Source organism: Rhincodon typus, chromosome 13, assembly GCF_021869965.1.
Source record: "Rhincodon typus isolate 14 chromosome 13, sRhiTyp1.1, whole genome shotgun sequence".
In the NCBI taxonomy this organism is placed as follows: Eukaryota; Metazoa; Chordata; class Chondrichthyes; order Orectolobiformes; family Rhincodontidae; genus Rhincodon; species Rhincodon typus.
The window spans coordinates 46,740,162-46,761,135 of record NC_063344.1 but is presented as its reverse complement, the minus strand read 5'-3'; the positions used below and the strand labels follow the sequence as shown (position 1 = coordinate 46,761,135).

The 20,974-nt window shown below is 37.7% G+C and overlaps 1 protein-coding gene across 1 annotated transcript in view; it reads right to left on the bottom strand.

Moving 5' to 3' along the window:
• Nucleotides 1-2,630: 2,630 nt before the first annotated feature.
• Nucleotides 2,631-20,974, bottom strand: part of LOC109912642 (structural maintenance of chromosomes protein 4) — a 72,659-nt gene continuing 54,315 nt past the window's right edge. The window contains 10 exon segments of the mRNA XM_048604112.1: nucleotides 2,631-3,079; nucleotides 5,705-5,888; nucleotides 6,581-6,813; nucleotides 6,914-7,093; nucleotides 7,829-8,002; nucleotides 13,372-13,516; nucleotides 13,662-13,851; nucleotides 15,529-15,655; nucleotides 18,143-18,295; nucleotides 20,377-20,456. Coding sequence (XP_048460069.1) covers nucleotides 2,909-3,079; nucleotides 5,705-5,888; nucleotides 6,581-6,813; nucleotides 6,914-7,093; nucleotides 7,829-8,002; nucleotides 13,372-13,516; nucleotides 13,662-13,851; nucleotides 15,529-15,655; nucleotides 18,143-18,295; nucleotides 20,377-20,456 — 1,637 coding nt within the window. The 3' untranslated portion in view covers nucleotides 2,631-2,908.

Here is a 20,974-nt window from a genome sequence, read left to right as displayed (position 1 = left end):
GTGTATCAAGGGCAGTGAGAACCGGTCATGTCTCTTGGTGGCTAGTTGTTTTAGTGTATCCTTGTCAGTTTTCTTTCAGTTTGGCCTTTCTAAACAGAACCGGAAATGATGCCAACCACCCCAGCATACAGAGGCATATAAATAACAAGTGGGACAGAACACCAGCGCTTCACCGGCGGCGCACTGACAATGTTACCTAGAAGCGTGATGAAACATCTGCGATCAAACACACTGGGTCAGCAAGCATGTCCACAACCTCAACCACAACCCGAGCTACAAATCTTCTCAAAAACTTTAAATAAGTCAAATTTTGTCAGAGGTTAACAGAGCTACATTTTCTTCGTAACCATAATTAACAAAATAGTCTGGGGCTGGCTCCTTTCTCAACGAAACCACAAACTCCACCTGAAAAGGGAAGAAAGACAAGAAATACAAATTGAGCAAATATGCAGAAGACATTCTCTATATTGTTGTATAAAACTCAGGAGATGCATAGATAGACCTTTTTTTTTAAAAAAAAAGCCAGACATGACTTTGACCTTTTTACATAGATGCTCCATAACTACTACTGGCCAAGCTTTTGTTCAGTTGCATAATTTTTTGGATTCATTCATGGGACGTAGCAATGACCGGCCAGTCTATTTCCCATTCATAATTACCCTGAAATGGTAGTGAGCTGCTTTCTTGAACTAGCAGATTCCATTGACTGTCGGTATACCCAGTTCCAAGATTTTGCCCCAGTGACCTTGAAAGAACAGCAATGCTGCTTCAAGTCAGGATGGTGAGTGGCTAGGAGACAAACTTGCAGATGCTGATATCACCATCCTATTTGGTAGAGATTGAGAGTTCGGAAGGTGCCAAAGGAGCCTTGATGAGTTGCTGCGGTGTAGCTTGTACAAGGTATCCACTACTGCCACTAAGTCAGGAATGGAGTGTCATGAAACAGATAAGCCCCTTTAAAACATGTCAAGGAGATAGCATATATCCTAACTTTTATTTAAAGGCAAGTGTAAGGTGCTACATTCCAGATGTGATTCAACTGGTCAAAATACTAGGCTTTAAACAAAAACACATTTTCTTCTTGCACCATAGTCACGTATGAAAAAAAACCCAAGAATTGACATAACTTTAACACTATCAAAATACTTAACAAAATAATATTGACCACTACTCATTAACTGTTCCAATATAAGCAGGATCTCAAACACACCTTTTGGCAAACAAGTTTCAAACAGTTGAGTGACTTGCTATCTCCTCCAGTCCAAGAGAAGGAACAGCACAGAATGAATCTAGCAGCAGAGAGCACTCAAGCTTTTGCATGACCTGGGTGCTGTCAGGTTCAAATGTTGACAGAGCTTAAGTAATCCAGCAAGTATTCCGTCATTCCTATCTTTTGCCTTGTAGATCGGTTAAATCTCTGGTTAATGGTATTCACTCAAGATGCTGATAGTAGGGAAATTCAGCATGGTGATACTATCCACTGTTGAGATAGCTAGATTAGTCCAAGCCTGGCTACATATGGACAAAGTGTACTTCATCAGTGGATCTCCTCTTTGAAGGACACTTGTGAACAAGGTATTTAGGAAAATGGTTCTACGGTCACTATTACCAAGTCAAGCTTGCAATTCCAGATGTATTGAACCCATGCCCCCAGGGTACCCACCTGGGCATCTGGATTACTAGTCTAGTGACATCATGCCACTATTATATAGAGGATGAGGTTTGGTTGTATAAATGGTTAGGTGAAGCACTTTGGATGTTTAAAAGGTACAAGTCCAAAGGATTTTTAGAAGTCTTAATTGAAAACAATATGGCACCACATATTATGTAAGCATCCAAATGCTACCCAATTAAATTACAGGTACTTAGCTTCAACATATGCTGCAGTTCCAGGAAGTTAGAAACATTACAGGTTGGCAATGCTGTAAAACTGACATTGGGAATCTTAACTGGCTGATTGACATACATGTGATGCAGAAATTAGTATTTTCATGCAAGACGTTCAAATAAATACCCAAAGGGAAAATCTCAAATTAAAACGGGTAAACGTTACTGGGGATAAAATTTCAAAACAGAAAATGCAAAAAAAAAAGCTGTCAGGCAGCATTTGTCAAATGCTAGCGTTAACAATTCCCCTGTTTGAGCAACTTTTCAGTGAACTCTGAATAACCTTTTATAATCCAACCCAGATTTCACACACCAACCACATGTACAAATGGAATTCACTTCACAGAATCCCAGAAGCAGTTGCATTGTGAGCATTTAAGCCCCATCTAAAAACCAAGTACTGTTTCTAGCCTTCAAACCCAGCCATCAAAGAATGAAATTCCCTACCAACTCAAAATTCTATTAATTCACAGCTGCCTGCTTTTGGTATTCCAATCTCTTGCTGCTGCCCTCTAAGTTGCTACAGTATCATGTAATCCCAGTCCCCTTCACAGCTTATATGGCAATATTACACCCCAACTCCAAAAGCTTTCGGAACTTTCAAGTTATTTAGCAAGACAACCGAATACTATTGTGAGCTTGTTTGGCAACTTTATCATTTGTAGGTGTAAGCTGTTGAGATTTACAATCATGTGATGAAATGCTTTAACAGTTTTAATATTAAAAAGTAATCAGCTATAGTATATTAAAATACAGTATTTATTCTGCACACATACAAAATATATACACCGTATCAGAATATAAAGAAAATCTAATAGTACACAGTTTATGCATTAGGAGTAAAATCACAAGAATTTAGAATCTAAATTTGATGCCCATGGTAGAGAGTTTACATTAACACAATATTGGAGTGAACTCCAGAAAGATAGTAGCATAAAAGAATGCAGAAACGTAAAAAAAGAGATTTCTTTAAAACAAAGCCAGTCCATTAAAAAAAAAATTGATGGCGTTTCAACTGGCCTCAAGCTGTACTGGTTACTTCAGGAAGTGCTTGAAGACTAATGACTTTAGGGTTGGTTGCAACACTCTTTGTTGTATTGTTTGTCTTGTAGATTCCGACCAGCCTGTCAGCAATTTCGAACATATTGTTCCTCAAGGAAATAATGATGAACTGAGCATTTTTGGTCTGTTCCTAAGGAAAGAAACAGTAAACTATGTTAAGACAGAGTCATTTGTGAAAAGATCATTTAGCCAGTCATCTAACAAGTATGGAAACCAACAAAGATTCATGTAAGTAGTTTGTCTTGTATGCAGTCTCCAATTAGGGATACACATGTTCAAAGCAGTCACAGAAAACTTGGGACAGAAGCTTACAAAGATACTGCCAATTGTATATAGTAGAATTGCATCAGCACTTAACTAGCTTTTAAGTATGCAACCTCTTCCTAAAGAGCATTGATTGGTCTGAATTAATTTACAGCTCTGGAGAGGTCTACCCTTTCAGGAATTCACCAAAACGCAAGGATGGATGATTACCTGAAACATGTAAATAACCCAAAATGTCCAATTCTATTGCAGTAAACTTTGAGGTGAAAAGAACAGGTCAAGCCCCCATTAAGCATATAAAAGACAATATAGATTTAAACTTATTTCTACTCAACATTGTGCCAGTCAAAACCTCAGCAGCATCCTACCAAATATTGCACTTCTACTTTCCATAACTTTTAACTCAGTAATAATGCCAGCAACGTTATATTAAACTTGATGCAATACTGTTAATTATCCACAGTTTTGTAACCATAGCTTGTTTGAATGCATTTTAGAGGTTACGTGCTAGATTAAAATGGCAGAATTCATATGGGTAAGATGGAGGGAATGCCTTCCTGCCAGTTTGCTAATGCAACAACTTGAACTAAACCCAATTATATCTGCCTATGGCACTGTAAACAACCCTCTACTATACTTTCACATATCAATCACTGTAAATTGAAAGATTTTGATTTCTGTGAAGCATTTAAAAAAATAACCGTTTGGTCTTTAATATATATCCAATGGGCTTACTTTACAATTAAGGTACTCTGTACACAGCTTGTAGATCAATTGCAGACCCAGGAAGTCAAGGCTGTGGTTTTTACATTCCTGTCTGACGTTGGGATGAATATAGATGATTACTGAACTATTATTATCCGATGGATTCCGTTGGCCTTCAATTACTTACTAACGCAACAAAGAATAGGCTTGAAAGTTTTACATTTGTTTTCCCTGCCATAGCTGCCTTAAAATGGACACAAAAAGATTCCATTATACCATTCAATTAGAAATGAAGTTTTCCTAAATGTCTTGCCCAACATTTACATTTAACTAAACCCTAAGAAAATTTGATCATATTTCAGTGCTGTTTTTCTGTAATTTGTATGCAAAATTGTTTTTCATACAGTAAAACAATTGCATATTTAGGATGTTATTAAAACCACTACATAATTTCAAGTTTGTTCATTTTTTGTCACTCCTAACTATGTTGATTGTTATATGGAAAGAAATTACAAATGCCACATTAGGAAATTAAATACTAATAGCACTGTTGCATATCTCTTTCAGGGCAGCCCTCATATAGTGCTCTCCTATTTAAATCTCCTTAGGCTTTACACCGTTTAGTCAAATGGGGCCTCACCTGCAATTACTATGAAGCTTATACCACAAAAATGATACCATTGCACCAAGCACAAAGTGGCTTTCCCTGTATTAGGCACTTCCACTACCCTATTTGCAATGTAGACTCACTTCCGGCACCAGTACTGAATGACTCCACACTTCTGTGGCTCCATCTCCAATAGGCCTAAAGTGGCCTCCCAGAGTTCTGATGTGAGCAAGGATCAGAAGCAAGAAGCAGCCAAAGCTTTGTCAGTTTAAATAAAACTCATGGATTCTAAACATTCTCTGTAACTGGACTTGCATTCAACAATTAAAGGAATGGAGGCACTGAGGCATGGAGTTCCAGCAAATAACACCAAGTTAGCTGAAGGAATAGCCACTATAGTTAGAGACATAAAAATAGGAGCTGGAGTATTCAGACCTCAAAGCCTGCTCCACTATTCTATATAATTGTGGCTGATTCTCTCTCAAAACTATGTTTCCACTTTCTCCCTACACCCTTGTTGCATTCAATATCTTAAAAATCTAGTTTCTTTTTTGAATAAATTAACTGTACAGGATGCAAAGCGGTATTGGCGAAGAAAGAATGCCCTGAAAGTTTGGTAAGAACAAGGGTAATAGGCAAGTGGGCTGTGCCATTTGAGCTTGGTTAATGAAAGTGCAAGAAGGTACTGTGAGAAGAAAGTTAAAAATAAAAGATGTAAGCCTATTTTAAAAGTTGCTTCATTTAGAAATAAGTAAGTACTTCAACTTACAGGATATAAGCTTCAGTTTTGTTTTCAGAATAATAATGCCCCACAGAACATAACTCCAACTTTTACATTACTTTGGGAATCCATGATTTATTAAATTTGCAAATTTCAGGCATGGAACAACAACTCTAAGTGAGGATAACTTTTATATTACAGACACAATCAATATAAGTTCAGAGATTCAGAGTGTGAAATACAAAATTTGTCCAATTTACCATATTATTGGGTTGATGTAATTCTTATTGAATGGCGAACAAGGCTCATCACAAAGGACCTATTGCTGTCCCTATTTCTTCTGTTCTAACTTAAACTACTTTTTGACTGTTAGTTCTTACTGCTAATGAATAATGTTTGCAGTTTTTCTACTATTCTTATGAAACGCATTTTGATACCCACTGCCACCATATACTTACATAGATATAATGAGCAACAATTGAAACATTTCTGAAATCCAGTGCTGCATCAATCTCATCCATAAAATACAAAGGAGTAGGCTTGTAATGGTGAAGTGCAAAAACCAGAGCCAGAGAACTAAGAGTCTTCTCTCCACCAGAAATATTGAAAATTTTTTTCCAGCTTTTCTTTGGCGGACGTACGCTAGAAAGATAACTTTCATTATTAATCATTAATCATATGTGAAATCCAAACCAATTGAGCTTTAGCAAATACATTCATTTATATGCTATGTTTGGTTCCAATAAAGAACATGATTTGATATTGCTAAAATTGCTCAAGTGGTGTGTATGTAGGATTTGGCTAAATAAAAAAATCCACCAACAATTGCATCTCATGGGTGCAACATTCTTCCACCCAGAAAAAAAAAATGCTCATCAGGGTGCCAGATTAATTGGTGCATTATCCCATGATTTTATTTAAAGGACCATCTTGGTCAAAAGTGATGTGACAAATACCACAACTTGTAAAATTATTTTCCATACATTATTGGCATTTTAAATGTAAATCAATGGCTTGTTCTAAACCGAAGTCCAAGCAGCCACTTTTGCAGTCAGATAGTAAGCAGCTCTCTCCTGCTTATCAGTACAGAAAGATCAGTGAGCAGACACGTGCTTACTAATGATGTAATCAGCAGTTAACAGTTCAGATCAGTTAGCTGAAGAACAACAAAATATGGATACAGTTCTCTGTTGATCATTACTGTGCTTTTAATTAAAAGCAATATGAAAGCCCAGTGGGCAATTTGTTTTGGCCAGGGAAAGGTGGGAGGGAGGAGGAGGAAGGTTGGTAGATAAGAAAGGATACTTCTTCTGTAGAATGTAGGTTTTTCCTACCTGAACATAATTCCTTCAGCGAACGGATCTAGACTGTCCACCAACTCCAACTCAGCATCTCCACCCAGTGTAAGCATTTGGTAATTCTCCTTCAGTTTATTAGTGATCATATTAAAGCCAGCCATAAATTCATTAAGACGTTGCTTCCTCAGGTCTTCAAAGGCACGTCTAAACTTATCCCTTTCGTTAGTGATTTCATCCAGCTCTGCCACACGGCGTAGGTATAGCTCTTCCTGCAGACAGTGATCAGAATGTGCATGGCAATCTATACGTCTCATACAAGAATAATTCAAATCTGAAATCACTGCAATGCAGCCAAATACTCAAACTTACTTTCTTCTTATATTCTTCAACAGAACCCAAGTTTGGCTTCATTTCTAGACATTTAGCCTCTAGTAGTGCAATCTGATTATTTATCACATCTGGATTTTTGATTTCCTGAAGAGCTTCCTCACTCAATTTTGGAAGTTCAGCTGCTGGTTTATCAATAGGATGTAAACAGAGTTTTGCTACCTGGTATTAAATTACAGAAAAGTATTAAAATACAAATAAATAGTTTTATTTCCATTAAATTCTACACTGGCAGCAAAATCAAAATGATTCCTCTATGTTTTCTTTTCCACTGATTTTTACGACAGCCAATTTAAAATAAACAAACAGATGAGAAAATATATATCCTCCATAGGATGTACTTGGTATGACATGATTTCTAATAAACAGACCCGAGTGCTAGAAAGTTTTGTTTGAAGACAGATATTCTCCCCTCACTCATAGGTACAATGCTTCTGCAAAGTCTCAAAAAAAAATTAACAGGCAAAAGAATTACAGTATCTTTATGAGGGAAGGCTAGAGTACAATTTGCTTTCCCTGTAGCATCTCAGTAAACATAATTTGGAATCTCACAATTTGGACATTTTCCATGTGTGCACCTTGACATTAAGTATTGGCAGACTTTTCCCCAAACACTATTTTATAACTGAACCCTGAACAGACGTTCCCCACCCATCATAAAAGAATGATTAAACACAAATTAAGAATAGAAATTGTAGCAACTTTCTTAAACTTCCTAATCCAAGATGAAGAGGGCATCTGTAACATCCTGCCAGTAGTCCTAGCTGAAAACAAAGTTACCACAGACAATAAACGAAATCTGGTGTCTTCAGAGTCTGTATGCTCATTTATGCACCGAATAAACTTAGCTATGAGGGAGTTTAACTATGCTGAAAACATTTCTCTGTTCACCCTTACCTCTCTCTGCCAGAATTTGATCTTTGATTGGTGCTCTGCAATGTGCCCATCTATCTGTTCCAACTTTAGTCGTATATTGAGTGTTTCCTTCTGAAGTGCCTGTTGTTCTTCCTGAATTTCTTTTAGCTTTTGAAGTAAACAGTTATGTTCCTCAGTCACAGTTACTAAGGATTCCTATGCAAAATAACAAAAGGTAAAATTTAATGACAGACAAAATGAACCTTTAGAAATCACACCAGTTAACACATCAGTATTAAGTCTCCATGCGAATCACACTCATTTACCTTTTAGCCAATGACTTCAATTTATCTGGTGTTGAATTAAGTGCTGCATTGAAATAACTGGAAACCTAATATTCATTATAAATAATGAAAAGCACATGTACTGAACAAACGCTAAGAGGCTAAGACAGATCTCTTACCTGCAGAATTCAAAAACTAACCAAATTAAAATGCAACAAGATGCAATTTAAATAAACTTGTTCATTAGATGTTCATTACATAGAGCGTGCTCTGCCATTCAATTATGGCTGATGTTTCTCAACCTCATTGTCCTGCCTTCACCCTTCAATCTTTCTAATCAAGAACCTATCTGTGTTAAATACTCAATGACTTGATCTGCACACACACTGTGGCAATGAACTCCACAGATCAAATTCCTCCTCATCTGTTCAAAAGAGTCATCCCTTCACCTGGAGGCTGTGCCTTGACTGCTAGTCTCTCCTACTAGTGGAAACCTCTTCCCAACTTCCAGTCTATCCAGGCATCTCAGTATTCTGCAAGTTTCAATGGGATTCCCTCATCCTTCTAAAAAGTCCATTGAGTATAGGCCCAGAGTCCTCAATTGCTCATCATATGACAAGCCTCCCATTCCAGGATCACCACCTAGCCCTCTTGAAACAAATGTTAACACTGCAGTTGACAGTTAGGAAGGCAAATGATCTTGCATGTTAACCTTAAGAAAATCTTGAATTCAGACTCCCAAGTCCCTTTCTGGTTCAGATTTCTGAAGACTTGCCCCATTTAGAAAATAGTCTACATCTCTATTCTTCCTACCCAAGTGCATAACCTCACATTTTCCCAAATTGTATTCCATCTTTGCCAAGTCTCCTAGCTGATGCAAATCATTTGGCAGCCTCCTTGCCTCTTCAACATTACCAGTTCCTGAACCTACCTTTGTATCATCTGCAAACTTAGCAAAAATACCCTTAGCTCCTTTGTTAAAACCATTAATATATAACGTCAACGCTTATGCTCCCAACAATGACACCGCGGAACTCCACTAGTCACCGACTGCCATTTTGAAAAGACCCCTTTATGCCCATTCTCTGCCTTTTGCCAGTAAGCCAATCCTCTATCCATACCAGTACCTTGCCCGTAACTCAATAGGCTCTTATTTTATTCAGCAAACTCTTATGCTGCACCTTGTCAAACGCCTTCTGGAAATCCAAGTTGATCATGTCCACTGGTTCACCTTGGTCAACCTGCTCGTTACCTCCTCAAAGGATTCTAACAGATTTGTCAAGCATGACCTCCCCTTGAAGCTGCAATGAATCTGCCCTATTTTACCATGCACTTCCAACTACTCTGCATCTCATTCTTAAACATGTACTCTAAAATCTTATCAATGACCAAGATCAGGCTAACTAACCTATAATTTCCCACTTCTGCCTCTTTCCATTCTTAAATCAGGGTGTTACATTAGCCATTGTCCAGTATTCTGGGACCCTCTCTGACACAAGTGATTCTGAAAGATCTTCTATGCCTCTTACAATTTCCTCAGCTACCTCCTTCAGATCCTGGGATGTAGTTCATCTGGTCCAGGTGATTTATCTACCTTCAGACCTTTCAACTTCCCTAGGACCTTCTCCTTCTCCTTAGTGATGGCTACTACACTCACCTCTGTCTCCATCTCTCGGACTTTTGCTATGCAACTGGTGTCTTCCACCATGAAAACTGATGCAAAACACCTATTCAGATCCTTTGCAAATTTCTTTGTTCCCCATTACTACTTCTCCAGTGGTCCAATGTCCACTCTTGCCTCTCAACTTCTAGCCATCTTTTAAAAAAAAAAATCTTACAATCTTCTTTTATGTTACTAGCTACATTACCCTCACATTTCATCATATTTTTAGTTGTCAGTTTTTAAATGCTTCCCAGTCCTCCGGCTTCCCACTAATCTTCACCACATTGTATGTTTTTTCTTTGGTTTTATGCTGTCTCTGGCCTCCCTGGTCAGTCACAGTTTCCTTGTCCTTCCGTTGATCTGTTTCTTCTACCTTGGGATGGTTTTCTGCTGTGCATTCCAAATTATCCCCAGAAACCCCTACCATTGCTGCTCTATCTTCCCTGCTAGGATATCCCTTCCAATCAACTATGGCCAGCCCCTCACTCACATCTTTGTAGCTGCCTTTAAACTGTAATGCTGTTACATCTGATTTTTGCTTCTCCCTCTCAAACCGCGTTCACCTTTAGCTCCCTAATCAAGTTTGCCTCACTACATCAAATCCAGAACTGCTCATTCCCTAGTTGGCTCCACCACAATCTGCTCCAAAAATAAAAATCTGGTAGACATTCCACAAATTTCTTGAGATTTTCCCAATCCTCCTGCACATTGAAATCCCCCATGATTATTCTGATAATGCCTTTCTTATATGCCTTTTCTATCTCCTGACTTACTTTCTTCCCTAAACCCTGACACTGCAAGGAGATTTGCACATAACTCCCATAAGGGAGTTTTACCTTTGCAGTTCCTCAACACTACCCACACAGATTCTATGCCTTCCAACCCTATATCACTTTTTGCTATCTATTTAATTTCATTTATTACTAACATGGCAACCCCCACCCCCTCAATTAATTTGTCTGTTCTTTCAATAGGAAGTCTATTCTTGGAAATAGAATTGCCAGCCATGATTCCTCTTTACAGCCATGTCTCTGTGATGCCCAAAATATGATACCTGCTAATCTGAATCTGCACTACAAGTTCATTTGCCTTGTTTAGTGTACTGCATGCATTTAAGACAACACCTTCAGTCCTGCATTTAGCACCCCCTTCTTATATTTTCTCCTAATGTGCTGTGCCTGTGCATGGTAGCAATTAGATTAACTATTTTTATCTCAAATTTTTATTCAATTCCAATTCATGTGACAGACTATTAGCCTGAAGTTCTGGATTACTTGTTCAGTGACATTATCAGCATGCCACCATCTTCCCCAACTCCAACGTTATTTCTCACCTGCACAATGAATAAGTTCCAATGACAGTTAAATTTTGAACCCTGATAATTAAAGTCGCTAATCTAATTATCTGTATATTTCCCATTGTTCCATCTTTTTGTATTCTGTTTTGCTGGGAAAATTCATTACAAAATTTAGCATATGTCACTTGGCATTAACAGAAGTTAATTTTCACAACAAATAAACCTTTTGAGTATTAGAAGACTCAAACTTTGCAACTTTATAGAGAAGGATATCACATCTGCACACTCAAAAAAAGGTAAAACAAACCAATGAAATGGTTTCATTTTTACAAAAATGATTAATATAACACATACAAAACAATTTCATTCAAGTTTAATCTTTGTATATAATTTTGATAATTTTGGGATAATTTTGATGTTGACCTTTATAGCAAATACTTATTTCTTTCTAGCTATCCTAAATACATAGATTCCACTCCTATTTCTTTGTCTTTCAATATATTTCTCCAAATACCCAAGGGTAATAGAAAAAACAAAATCATATTCTCAAACAGAAGGATTTTCTTTAGTACCATGACTACCAAAACAATGCAACAAACTCAAAAACTAAAGGGCCTTTTCTCCCTATGATTGACTGGGTAGTGCATCTTATTATGACTAACTGATCATATACAATAGGCAAATACGATGCAAATCCAAAATGTTTCTATTACGTAAAGACATGCTTTTTCTTAACTCAATTCAGTTAAGTATAAAGAGCAGGTAAAGAAAATGGAATAAGCCATCAGATCAGCTGAAAAGATAATAGAAAAAAGAATTGTAGATAATTGTGGAAATAATGAAGAAAGCTTTACCAGTTACATTTGAAGAGTCAGAAAGCTGCACAGGCCAGTGGATAATGCTAAAACACAAAGTTACAAACAGTGTGGTAGAAATATTAAACAAGTACTCTGCATCTGCCTTGGCTCTTGAACTTAAATAGAATTACAGTTGATCCATTCTGTGGACAGCAAGGTGCTCAACGGTTAGCACCAGGGATCTAAGTTCGACTCCAACCTCGGGTGACTGTGTGGTGTTTGCATGGTTGCTGTGTCTGCGTGGTTTTCTGCCTGTTGCTTCGGCTTCCTCCCGCAGTCCAAAGACGTGCAGGTTAGATGGACTGGCAATGGCAAATTGCTCCATCGTGTCCAGGGATGAGCTGGCTAGGTGGGTTAGCTATGGTAAATATGATGTTAGGCCTGGGCCAGGTGCTTCCTACAGAGGGCTGTCTTAGGTGGGTCAGGTTCAAGACACAAAGATGTTATATGAGGGAAGTATACACTGCAAGTATAAAATACACATCAAAAACAAACTAAACCCCAAAAGCAGTAAATTCTGACCTGAAGAGCTGTTATTAAGCCAACTGCAGCCTCACCCTAACCTCCTTTTATTGGAATGAATCAAGAATAATTGCACAGAATAATTTACATAGTCCGTTAGAATGGTCTGTATTCCAAGTCCATTTATGCTCCTTTGAGTTGTATCACTAAGAAAAAGACATCAATTTTCACCTTGAAATATTTAACTGACTCAGCATTGTCTGCCTTTTGCAGAACACAATTTTCTAAAAAGTGCCTCCAGATTCTATTCTTAATTGATGTAACCCTAATTTTAATGCTTCCCTCGTTTTGAATTCTTCAAAGAGGAAGCAGCTTATATGTAGCTATCCAATCAGCTTATTTTAAATGCCTTGATTAGAAATTATAATAGCTTCCCATTCTCAGTCAACTTCAAATTTAAATAACGTCTGTATATTTAGGATATATAACTGTATCCTTTCATTGAAGCTGTTAATATATAGCAAAAGAAAAAAAAATGTTAAATCGCTCTTCCTTTGCTCCTCCATTGGCAGCTTTTTATGTTCTGGAATTTACTGCCCGAACTACGACATCTCCTTCGTTTCCTTCAAGGGCCTCCTAAAAGAACTTTGTTGATCTAGCTTTTGGCAACACAAGTATCTTGTTATATCTAATGTTAACTTTAGTCTGACATCTTGAGACATGATTCCGCATTGAAGACACTGCAAAGACTAATACCTCTGATAAATTTAAACCCTCCTAGGAGCCATACTTTTGTGTGCATCAGTAAGCAACCTTTCAGCAATAGTTCCAAATGATTTTGAGGCCAATCAGAAAAGAACTGGCAGTGACTGTTGGTCTGTTGAATCAAAATTAGCAGACTTTCTTAAGACACCATCGCTAAATGATAACTGCTCATAAACAAAGATGGAGGAATTAAATTACTAGTTTTAGGAAGTTATGTGGAGTAGCTCATTGAAAGAGCTGCAACTTTTGTGTTGTACCTGAGCTTCACTGCATTCCTTCAGCACAACAGCACCCTTTTCCTCCACTTGCTTCAATTCTTCTGTTAGATCTTCAACCTCCCTTTTGTTCTCTTCAATTTCTCCTTTAGCTCGATTCACTGCTTCTTCTGCCTTTTTAAAGTTCCTAGAAAATAAATGTTTGTTGTATGTTGCTTGAATACATCAACAATAAGCCAATCAGAATATAAATTATCGAGTCCCTTCTTCAGTAAAACAGTGCAAATGTAAACACTGCCAATAAGTACAGGCAAACAGTAAATAAAACTTACCTTTCTGCTGTTTTGATAGCAACTTGGGCCTTTGTGACGGATGAGGCACAATCATCAATTTGTTTGTTAAGTTGGTCGAGTTTATCCTGTTGGGTTTTCAGCTTTTTACTGTTGATGTCAATGATAAGGGTGTGCAATCGTTTAACCTCTGTCTCGACTTTACCAGCCTTTGCTGCAGCTTTTTCATACTCTGGGAAAACAAAGTGTTAGTTTCCATTTGTCAAAACATTACTGTTCTTAATCTTGTTTGCAATGTTATTTAATTACATTAATTACTTTTCAAAGAACAGACTTGGGCATTAAATTAAATTTTGAATTTCTTATAAAAGTTACTCTCAACTATTCCATTTCAAATAATTTATTTGATGAATGCTAATGTAGAATGCCTTGATTTAATTAAATCCATGAGACAACAAATCAATTTAGGATTTTATTTCAGATACATGGTAACTTTTGATAACATCACAGAGTTATCATCAGTGTCAATAATTAAACAAGGGGCATTCATGTGCTCCGTTCCAGTTAATTTCCATATATTTGGCAGATGAGGGCTAGTTCAACAGCCAGTTTATCCTTGCTGTTAGGGAACACTAAGACAAAACTTGAGAGACAGGTGGGGTGGGGAGTAGGAGTTGGAGGAAGGGGATTGGTAGGGGAAGGTGGAGGAGGAGGAGGAAAGGGAAAGGTTATTCTCAGTCTGATTCATAGTCTTAGTCTCTCTCATACTCACACACACCACCCCCCACAAACATATTGGCCACTCTCCTCTTTTACACTCACATGACTGATGTCCAATAACACAACCATCTTCTGTCGCGCTAGGTATGATCCCAAGAAGCTGAAAATTTCCACCCACCGATTTGCATTGACTCTAGTCTTGCTAAGGCCCTTTGATGTTATGTGCGGTCAAATGCAGAAACAAGGACGGTCACTCTCACTTCACCTCTAGATTTCAGCTCTTTCGTTTATGTTTGAACCAAGGTTGTAATGAGGTCAGGAGACAAGTGGCTCTGGCAAAACTCAAACTGAGCATCAGCAAGCTTAGGAAGTGCTGCTTGATGACAGTGTTGATGATCTCTTCCATGATTTTATCTATGATCAAGAATAGATTGGTGCAGCAGTAATTCACCAGGCTGTATTTGTGCTTTTTGTGTACGGGACATAATTGGTCAATTTACTGTTGGTTAGATGCCAGTGCTGTAGCTGTACTAGCTTGGCTAATCACACAGCACATTATGGAACACAAGGCTTCAGTACTATTGCTGGAACTTTGTCAGGACCCAGTCTTTGCAATATCCAGTGCCTTTAAGTCTTTCCTGATGTCGCTAAACACTGGCACCTTTAATGCTGCAAATGTTACTGGAGCTGAAAAAAGTGAGGTGTTACTTAATTGAAGTTGATAAAATCTAGAAGTATCTTGACAAGGTGGACACAAAAAGGAAATATCCTTTTGTGAGTAAGTCTGGAACTAAAGAGACATTATTTTAAAATTAGGGGTTGCTCTTTTAGGACCGACATGAGCAGAAATTCTCTCTCCGGACTGTGCAACTCTGCCTCAGAAGGTAATCAAAGTGAGATAATTCAATGTTTTCAAAGCAGCGGTAGATTGATTCCCGTTGATAATTTATTGGGATTAGACAGTAATGTGAAATTTGCAACAAACATATTGAAAAGTGGAGTGGGCTTGACAGACCTAATTAGTTGCTTCTGCTCCAAATCTGAATATAGATATTGTACCTAATTGATGTTAATTATGAATTGTTGATTGGTATTCACCTCTTTCGAGTGGCTTTTCCAGTTCTAAAAACCCTAAACAAGATGAAACAATATTTAGACATACAAAAAAATTGATATGATGGAAACGAACCTTTCTTAAAAGCTTCCAGTGTTTTCTGCAGCTCTTTCTGTTTGTTCTGATCAGGAGCTGCTGTTGCCACATTTGCTTCAAAGTCCTTCACTTGAATTGCCAAGTGAACTTGCTGCTCAGTCAGGCCCTAAATTAAACAGGAGCATCAAACGGAACAAAATTATTTGCAAAATTCTTCAAATGTCAGTTATTAGAAGGTGGAAGTCGATACAACTCCCTTTGTTTACCAACAGTTTATTTAGGATCAGAACTGTTGACTCTCAAGAAGCCAGTTCAGCTCACCTCTACAATGCTTTATGATCTCACATCTGTGCAGTGTACAGTCAGAGTTATACAGCACAGAAACAGACCCTTTGGCCCAATTCGTCCATGCCGACTCGTCTTAAACTGATCTAGTCCCACCTGCCAGCATTTGGTCTACACCCCTCTAAACCCTTCCTATTCACGTACCCAACTCCCACCGCTTCCTCTGGCAACTTATTCCGTACACACACCACCCTGAAAATGTTTGCTTATAATGCATCGGCTTATGTTCTATCAATTTTATTGAATAGATGTGGTAACAAATGAACCTTACTGAATTAATTGATAGTGGCTGTGGGATGTCCAGATGGCATCCAGTGCCTTTGTAGGACATGAATTCCAAAGACTCTCAGCCCTCAGAAAAAATGGTTCCTCATCTGTGTCTTAAATGGGAGATAACTCTTATTTTTAAACTAAGAGCCCCAGTTCTAGACTTTCCCTCAAGAGGAAACATCCTTTTGACATTCACGTGATCAAGTCCCCTCAAGATCTTATATGTTTCAGGAAAGCTACTCTGGCTCTTCTAAACTTCAGAGGATACACACCCAGCCTGTTGAGACTTTCTTTACAAGGCAACCCACTCATTCCAGATACGAGACTAGTAAAACTTCTTCGAACTGCTTCTAACATATTAGTATCCTCCCCCAAATACAGTCACCAGTATTGTGCTGTGTACAGATGCAGTCCTACTAATGTCCTGTATAATTAAAGCATAACCTCTTTAAATTCTCACTCAATTCTCCTCCCAAAAATACATAACGCTGTTAGCTTTCTCAATTACTTGTACCTGCAAACTAACCAGCTGTCATTCATGCACTTGCCTGACACCCAGACCTCTCTTTCTTGGGGCTCTGTAACTTCTCACCATTCAGATAACACACTTCTCTTTGCCGAAAGGAAAAATTTCACACTTTCCCATATTGTATTAATTTGCCCGATCTTTGCCCACTCAGTTAGCCTATTTATATCCTTCTGTAGTCTCCTTATGTCCTCTTCACAACTCTTCTTCCTTACCTTCTGTGTCATTAGCAAATTTAGCTACTACCTTCAATTCCTTCATTCAAATCATTTACATAAATTGTTGAGTTGAGGGCCCAGAGTCAACCCCTGTGGCACACCGCTCATAACATCTTGCCAGCCTGAAAAAGATGACAGTGGAAAGAGGTTTGTGTAGAATGGTGTGATTAACAGTGTCAAAAGCTACATTTCTATCACCCGTTAGCCAGCCAATCTTCAATCTATGCACCTAGTCAAATGCCTTTTGGAAACCTAACTACAATACATCCACTGGTTCCTCTTTATATATAGAGCAACTTAGTTAAACATAATGTATCTTTCACAAAACCATATTGGCTCTGCCTGATAACCGTCAACTTGTTTAACTCCCCAAATGTAGCCTTGAACATAACATCAACTAGTTTGTCACCCATCTCACTTTCTCTGAGCCCCACAGACTATTCACTCCAATTCTATTCCCACTAAACTACCAAGCACCCAACTTCACCTCCTGGCTTCCATGTTAGCTGATAACGTCAACCATTCTCCCTTCTAAGGCATCACCCACATTCTTTCAAATTTGCAGTTATCACTCCTGCAAACAACCAACATTCTGGCTAAGAACTGACGTATTTCTAATAGGTTCCTCTCGTAAGTCCTTAAGCATGTTATTGCTCAAAATTTTCAGAAAAATTACTACAAATCTATCAAGTTTCCACTTGATCAAAGTACTAAAACAGCTGTTAAACTCTCAAATGACCTTTACCGCAACAGTTATTGTCACAATCGCTTCTCATTCTTTGAGCCGTCTGTAGCTTTTGACACTGTTAATCACACCATTCTACACAAACATCTTTCCATTGTCATCTAGTTGGTTACTTCATATGTCAAGGCACAACCACAATGAACGTGCCTTAGTTGCGTTGGAATTCTTATCAGCTTTTGAATACATCAAATGCTTTGGAACATTTTTCCAACTTAGATATTCAACAAATGCAAGTTGGCATTGAAACCAATCTTACACAAAGACCTTGGCAATATTGTGAATTTGTAGAAATTATGGAAACTGTATTTAAAACATGAATTACTGCACAAATATGCTGACTAAAGTCTAAAAAATTAAATTCTAATTGTCAAAAATGGATTAAAGCCTAAATTGAGAAGAGCAGACACATGAAAGCCAAATCACAAGATTCCACCCCAACGTTTAAGACTCGCATATAATATTTCCCATTGGATAGATATTATACTTGATCTATTTCAAAAGGAACCACGGTTCACAAGTATGTTAACAAAATACCAATTAATTATATACCTGAATGCTTGCTGTGTACTTTTCCAACGTATTTTTCATCTCACGGATGCTCTGCCGCTCCTTAACTACCTTTTCTTCCAAATGACTTTTCTGTTCTTGGTATTTTTGTGCCACTGCTAAATCCTTCTGCAATTTATTCTCCATCTTGTCCATCTATTCATTATTTTTAAAAACAAAACCTTAAATTTAAGCAGTCCAAATATAAAGATAGCAGCAAAATGTTTCTTTGATGGACATCAGTTACTCTCTTCCATAGACCTACAGTAATCCTGCTTGCAAAGATTAACAGCTGATGTAAAATCAGTAGTGTTAGGAATTTGACCTAAGTGATTTAACTTCAACTTTGTTTCTTTTAAGAGGATCTCCACCAAATCTATAGAATCTCTACAGTGTGGTTTCCTCCCACAGTCCAAAGATGTGCAGGTTAGGTGGATTAGCCTTGCTAAATTGCTCATAGTGTCAGGGACATGTATGTTAGGTGCATTAACCATGGGAAATGTAGGGTCACAGGGAAAGGACAGGGGAATGGGTCTGGGTGGGACGCTCTTCGGAGGGTTGGCGTGCACTTGTTGGGTCAAATGGCCTGTTTCCACACTGTAGTGATTCTATGAACTTGGCTGATTGGCTATAAAGACTTCAGACATCATCATTATATCTTGACTTGATGGGTCATTCCAATGTTGTAGCATTCCACTTGACTAGGAATACAGGTATTGAGACTGTAGCTGAAGATTGGCAATAAATTATTGCCCAAAATTAGTATTCCCAGTATATAAAGGATTGCAGAGGGTCTTGCGGGGCAGTGATAGTATCCAGGAGGTTGAGGTCTCAACTAGCTTAAACACACAGCATGTCCAGGCAAATTGATTAATATAACTATAAAGGATTGCTACAGTCATACTAGTCTGAAAAGGCCTGATCTCATCTTATCTCAGAAGCTAAGCAGTCTCAGGCCTGTTTTGTGCTTGGATGGGAGACCAGCTGGGAAACAAAGTACAGTACATTTTGTGGTAGTCTCCCTATTTCAGGTCCAAAAGATTTGAAATCAAGTACCAACTGCTCTGGAAGTGTATCATGACCATTTTGTTTTTGCTTTTGATTAAGTTATTAAAACAATTCCCATGGGGTCTTGTAGCAATGGTAACACCACTACCCCTAAAGTCAGGATGTCCATGTTTAAATCCCAACTACAATGGAGGTGTGTCATAACATGTCAAAACAGATCGATTAAAAATATATAAAAAGGGTTGCTTGGATCAAAGTGAGAGCGCATACGCAATAACTGCAAGTGTGTTTTTTGCACATAAAAGGGTTTGCAGCCACATCAGGAGTTCAATGGTCTAGTCTCAATCATTACGTTGTTTCTAAAAAATGAATGGCAAATCTCTTCTGGCAATGACAAGCACATAATTCAAACATTCATTTTGTCAAGAATCTATCGATTTTTATTTTCTGGTTTGGCTCAATCTGACCAGTAATGTGTGAGATTCTCCATGTGAATAGATTATTTGAGGGCAGAATTCAATATTCAAATGTTACCAGCAATTTAAAGAGCTTTTGTAACGGTAGGAGGAAAATAGGACAGAATAGATAGCTTACAGGAGCTGAAAATGCAAAGTTGAGCATAAATAGTAAAATTTACGATGAAATTGATAAACGGAGATTTACAAGTACAAGGTATATGTTAAAGAGAAAGATTGCAGGTGCTTTGTCACTTTTCTTGAAAGACAAATATCTCAGCTGTAGAATTACTGTAATGTACTGTCTACCACATGAAGGCATAAAAATATCAATAAACTAATTACCTTTAATTGGTTTTAAGAAGAGTGGAGAGGCTTTTCTAAATGGCTTTTAAATGATAGTTAGGTCTTCACAGAACAACCGAAGCGCACACTGAACCAGCAACAATGTGTCTACTGACAAGGTAAAGAGGTGGCTACCACACTGAATTATTAATTCATTAGCCTGTGTTCAATAAAATTAGATTTTTGAACAAAAGGTATGAAGATTTGTAGTTGTTAAATTTTACTGTTCTAGTTTGGATGCACTGAGCTTCAAAAAAAATAAAATGTTGGTTTTCACAGCAAGAGCCTCTCTCAGAAAAAAAAAGTTAAATTTGATAAATGACAGAATGTACTCATGGGCAGTTGTTGACCGTTGCAAGGAATGCTTGAGCTCTTTGCCTCATTGGGCAATTCTGCTCTGCACTGAAGGATCTTTGGGTGCTAACTTACCTCTTCTGGAGTAATTTCAACAACTAATGAAGATCCCATCCTACCCTTCATAACTCTTCCTCCACCACCAGTCATGGTACCTAAAGCAAGATGGAATTATAAGAAAACAGATCTACACTGAAATTAAATACAACAATTTTCAAAATAACAAGCTCTACCTGTTTTTCACATCAGACTACATCATTTTACTAATTTTTTTTAAACTGCTTCTCTAGTTTAATAAAATTGCTTTAAATCAGTCATTACACAGAAAGTTGGACAGGAAGAGACATAACCAAGTACATGATAGAAGTAAGCCTTGGAGAAAAATAAGTGTGTATATAAACCTAGCATGCAACCATATTTTAATACATTCAGCATCATTGTGAAGAATGAGTTAATTGAACGTACTCAGGATAGTTTCTGAAACCAAGAGAATATGCAATCTTAGAACTGGTAATGTACAAGGAAAAGGGTTTAGTGATTGCATAGTAGAGGATCCTCTAGGTACACGTGATCACAACATGATGATATAATCACGTTCGGTTTGTGGCTCAAAAGGTTGGGTCCGAAACTAGTTACGTAAATAAAAGTCAATTACATGGGCATAGAGGCAAGA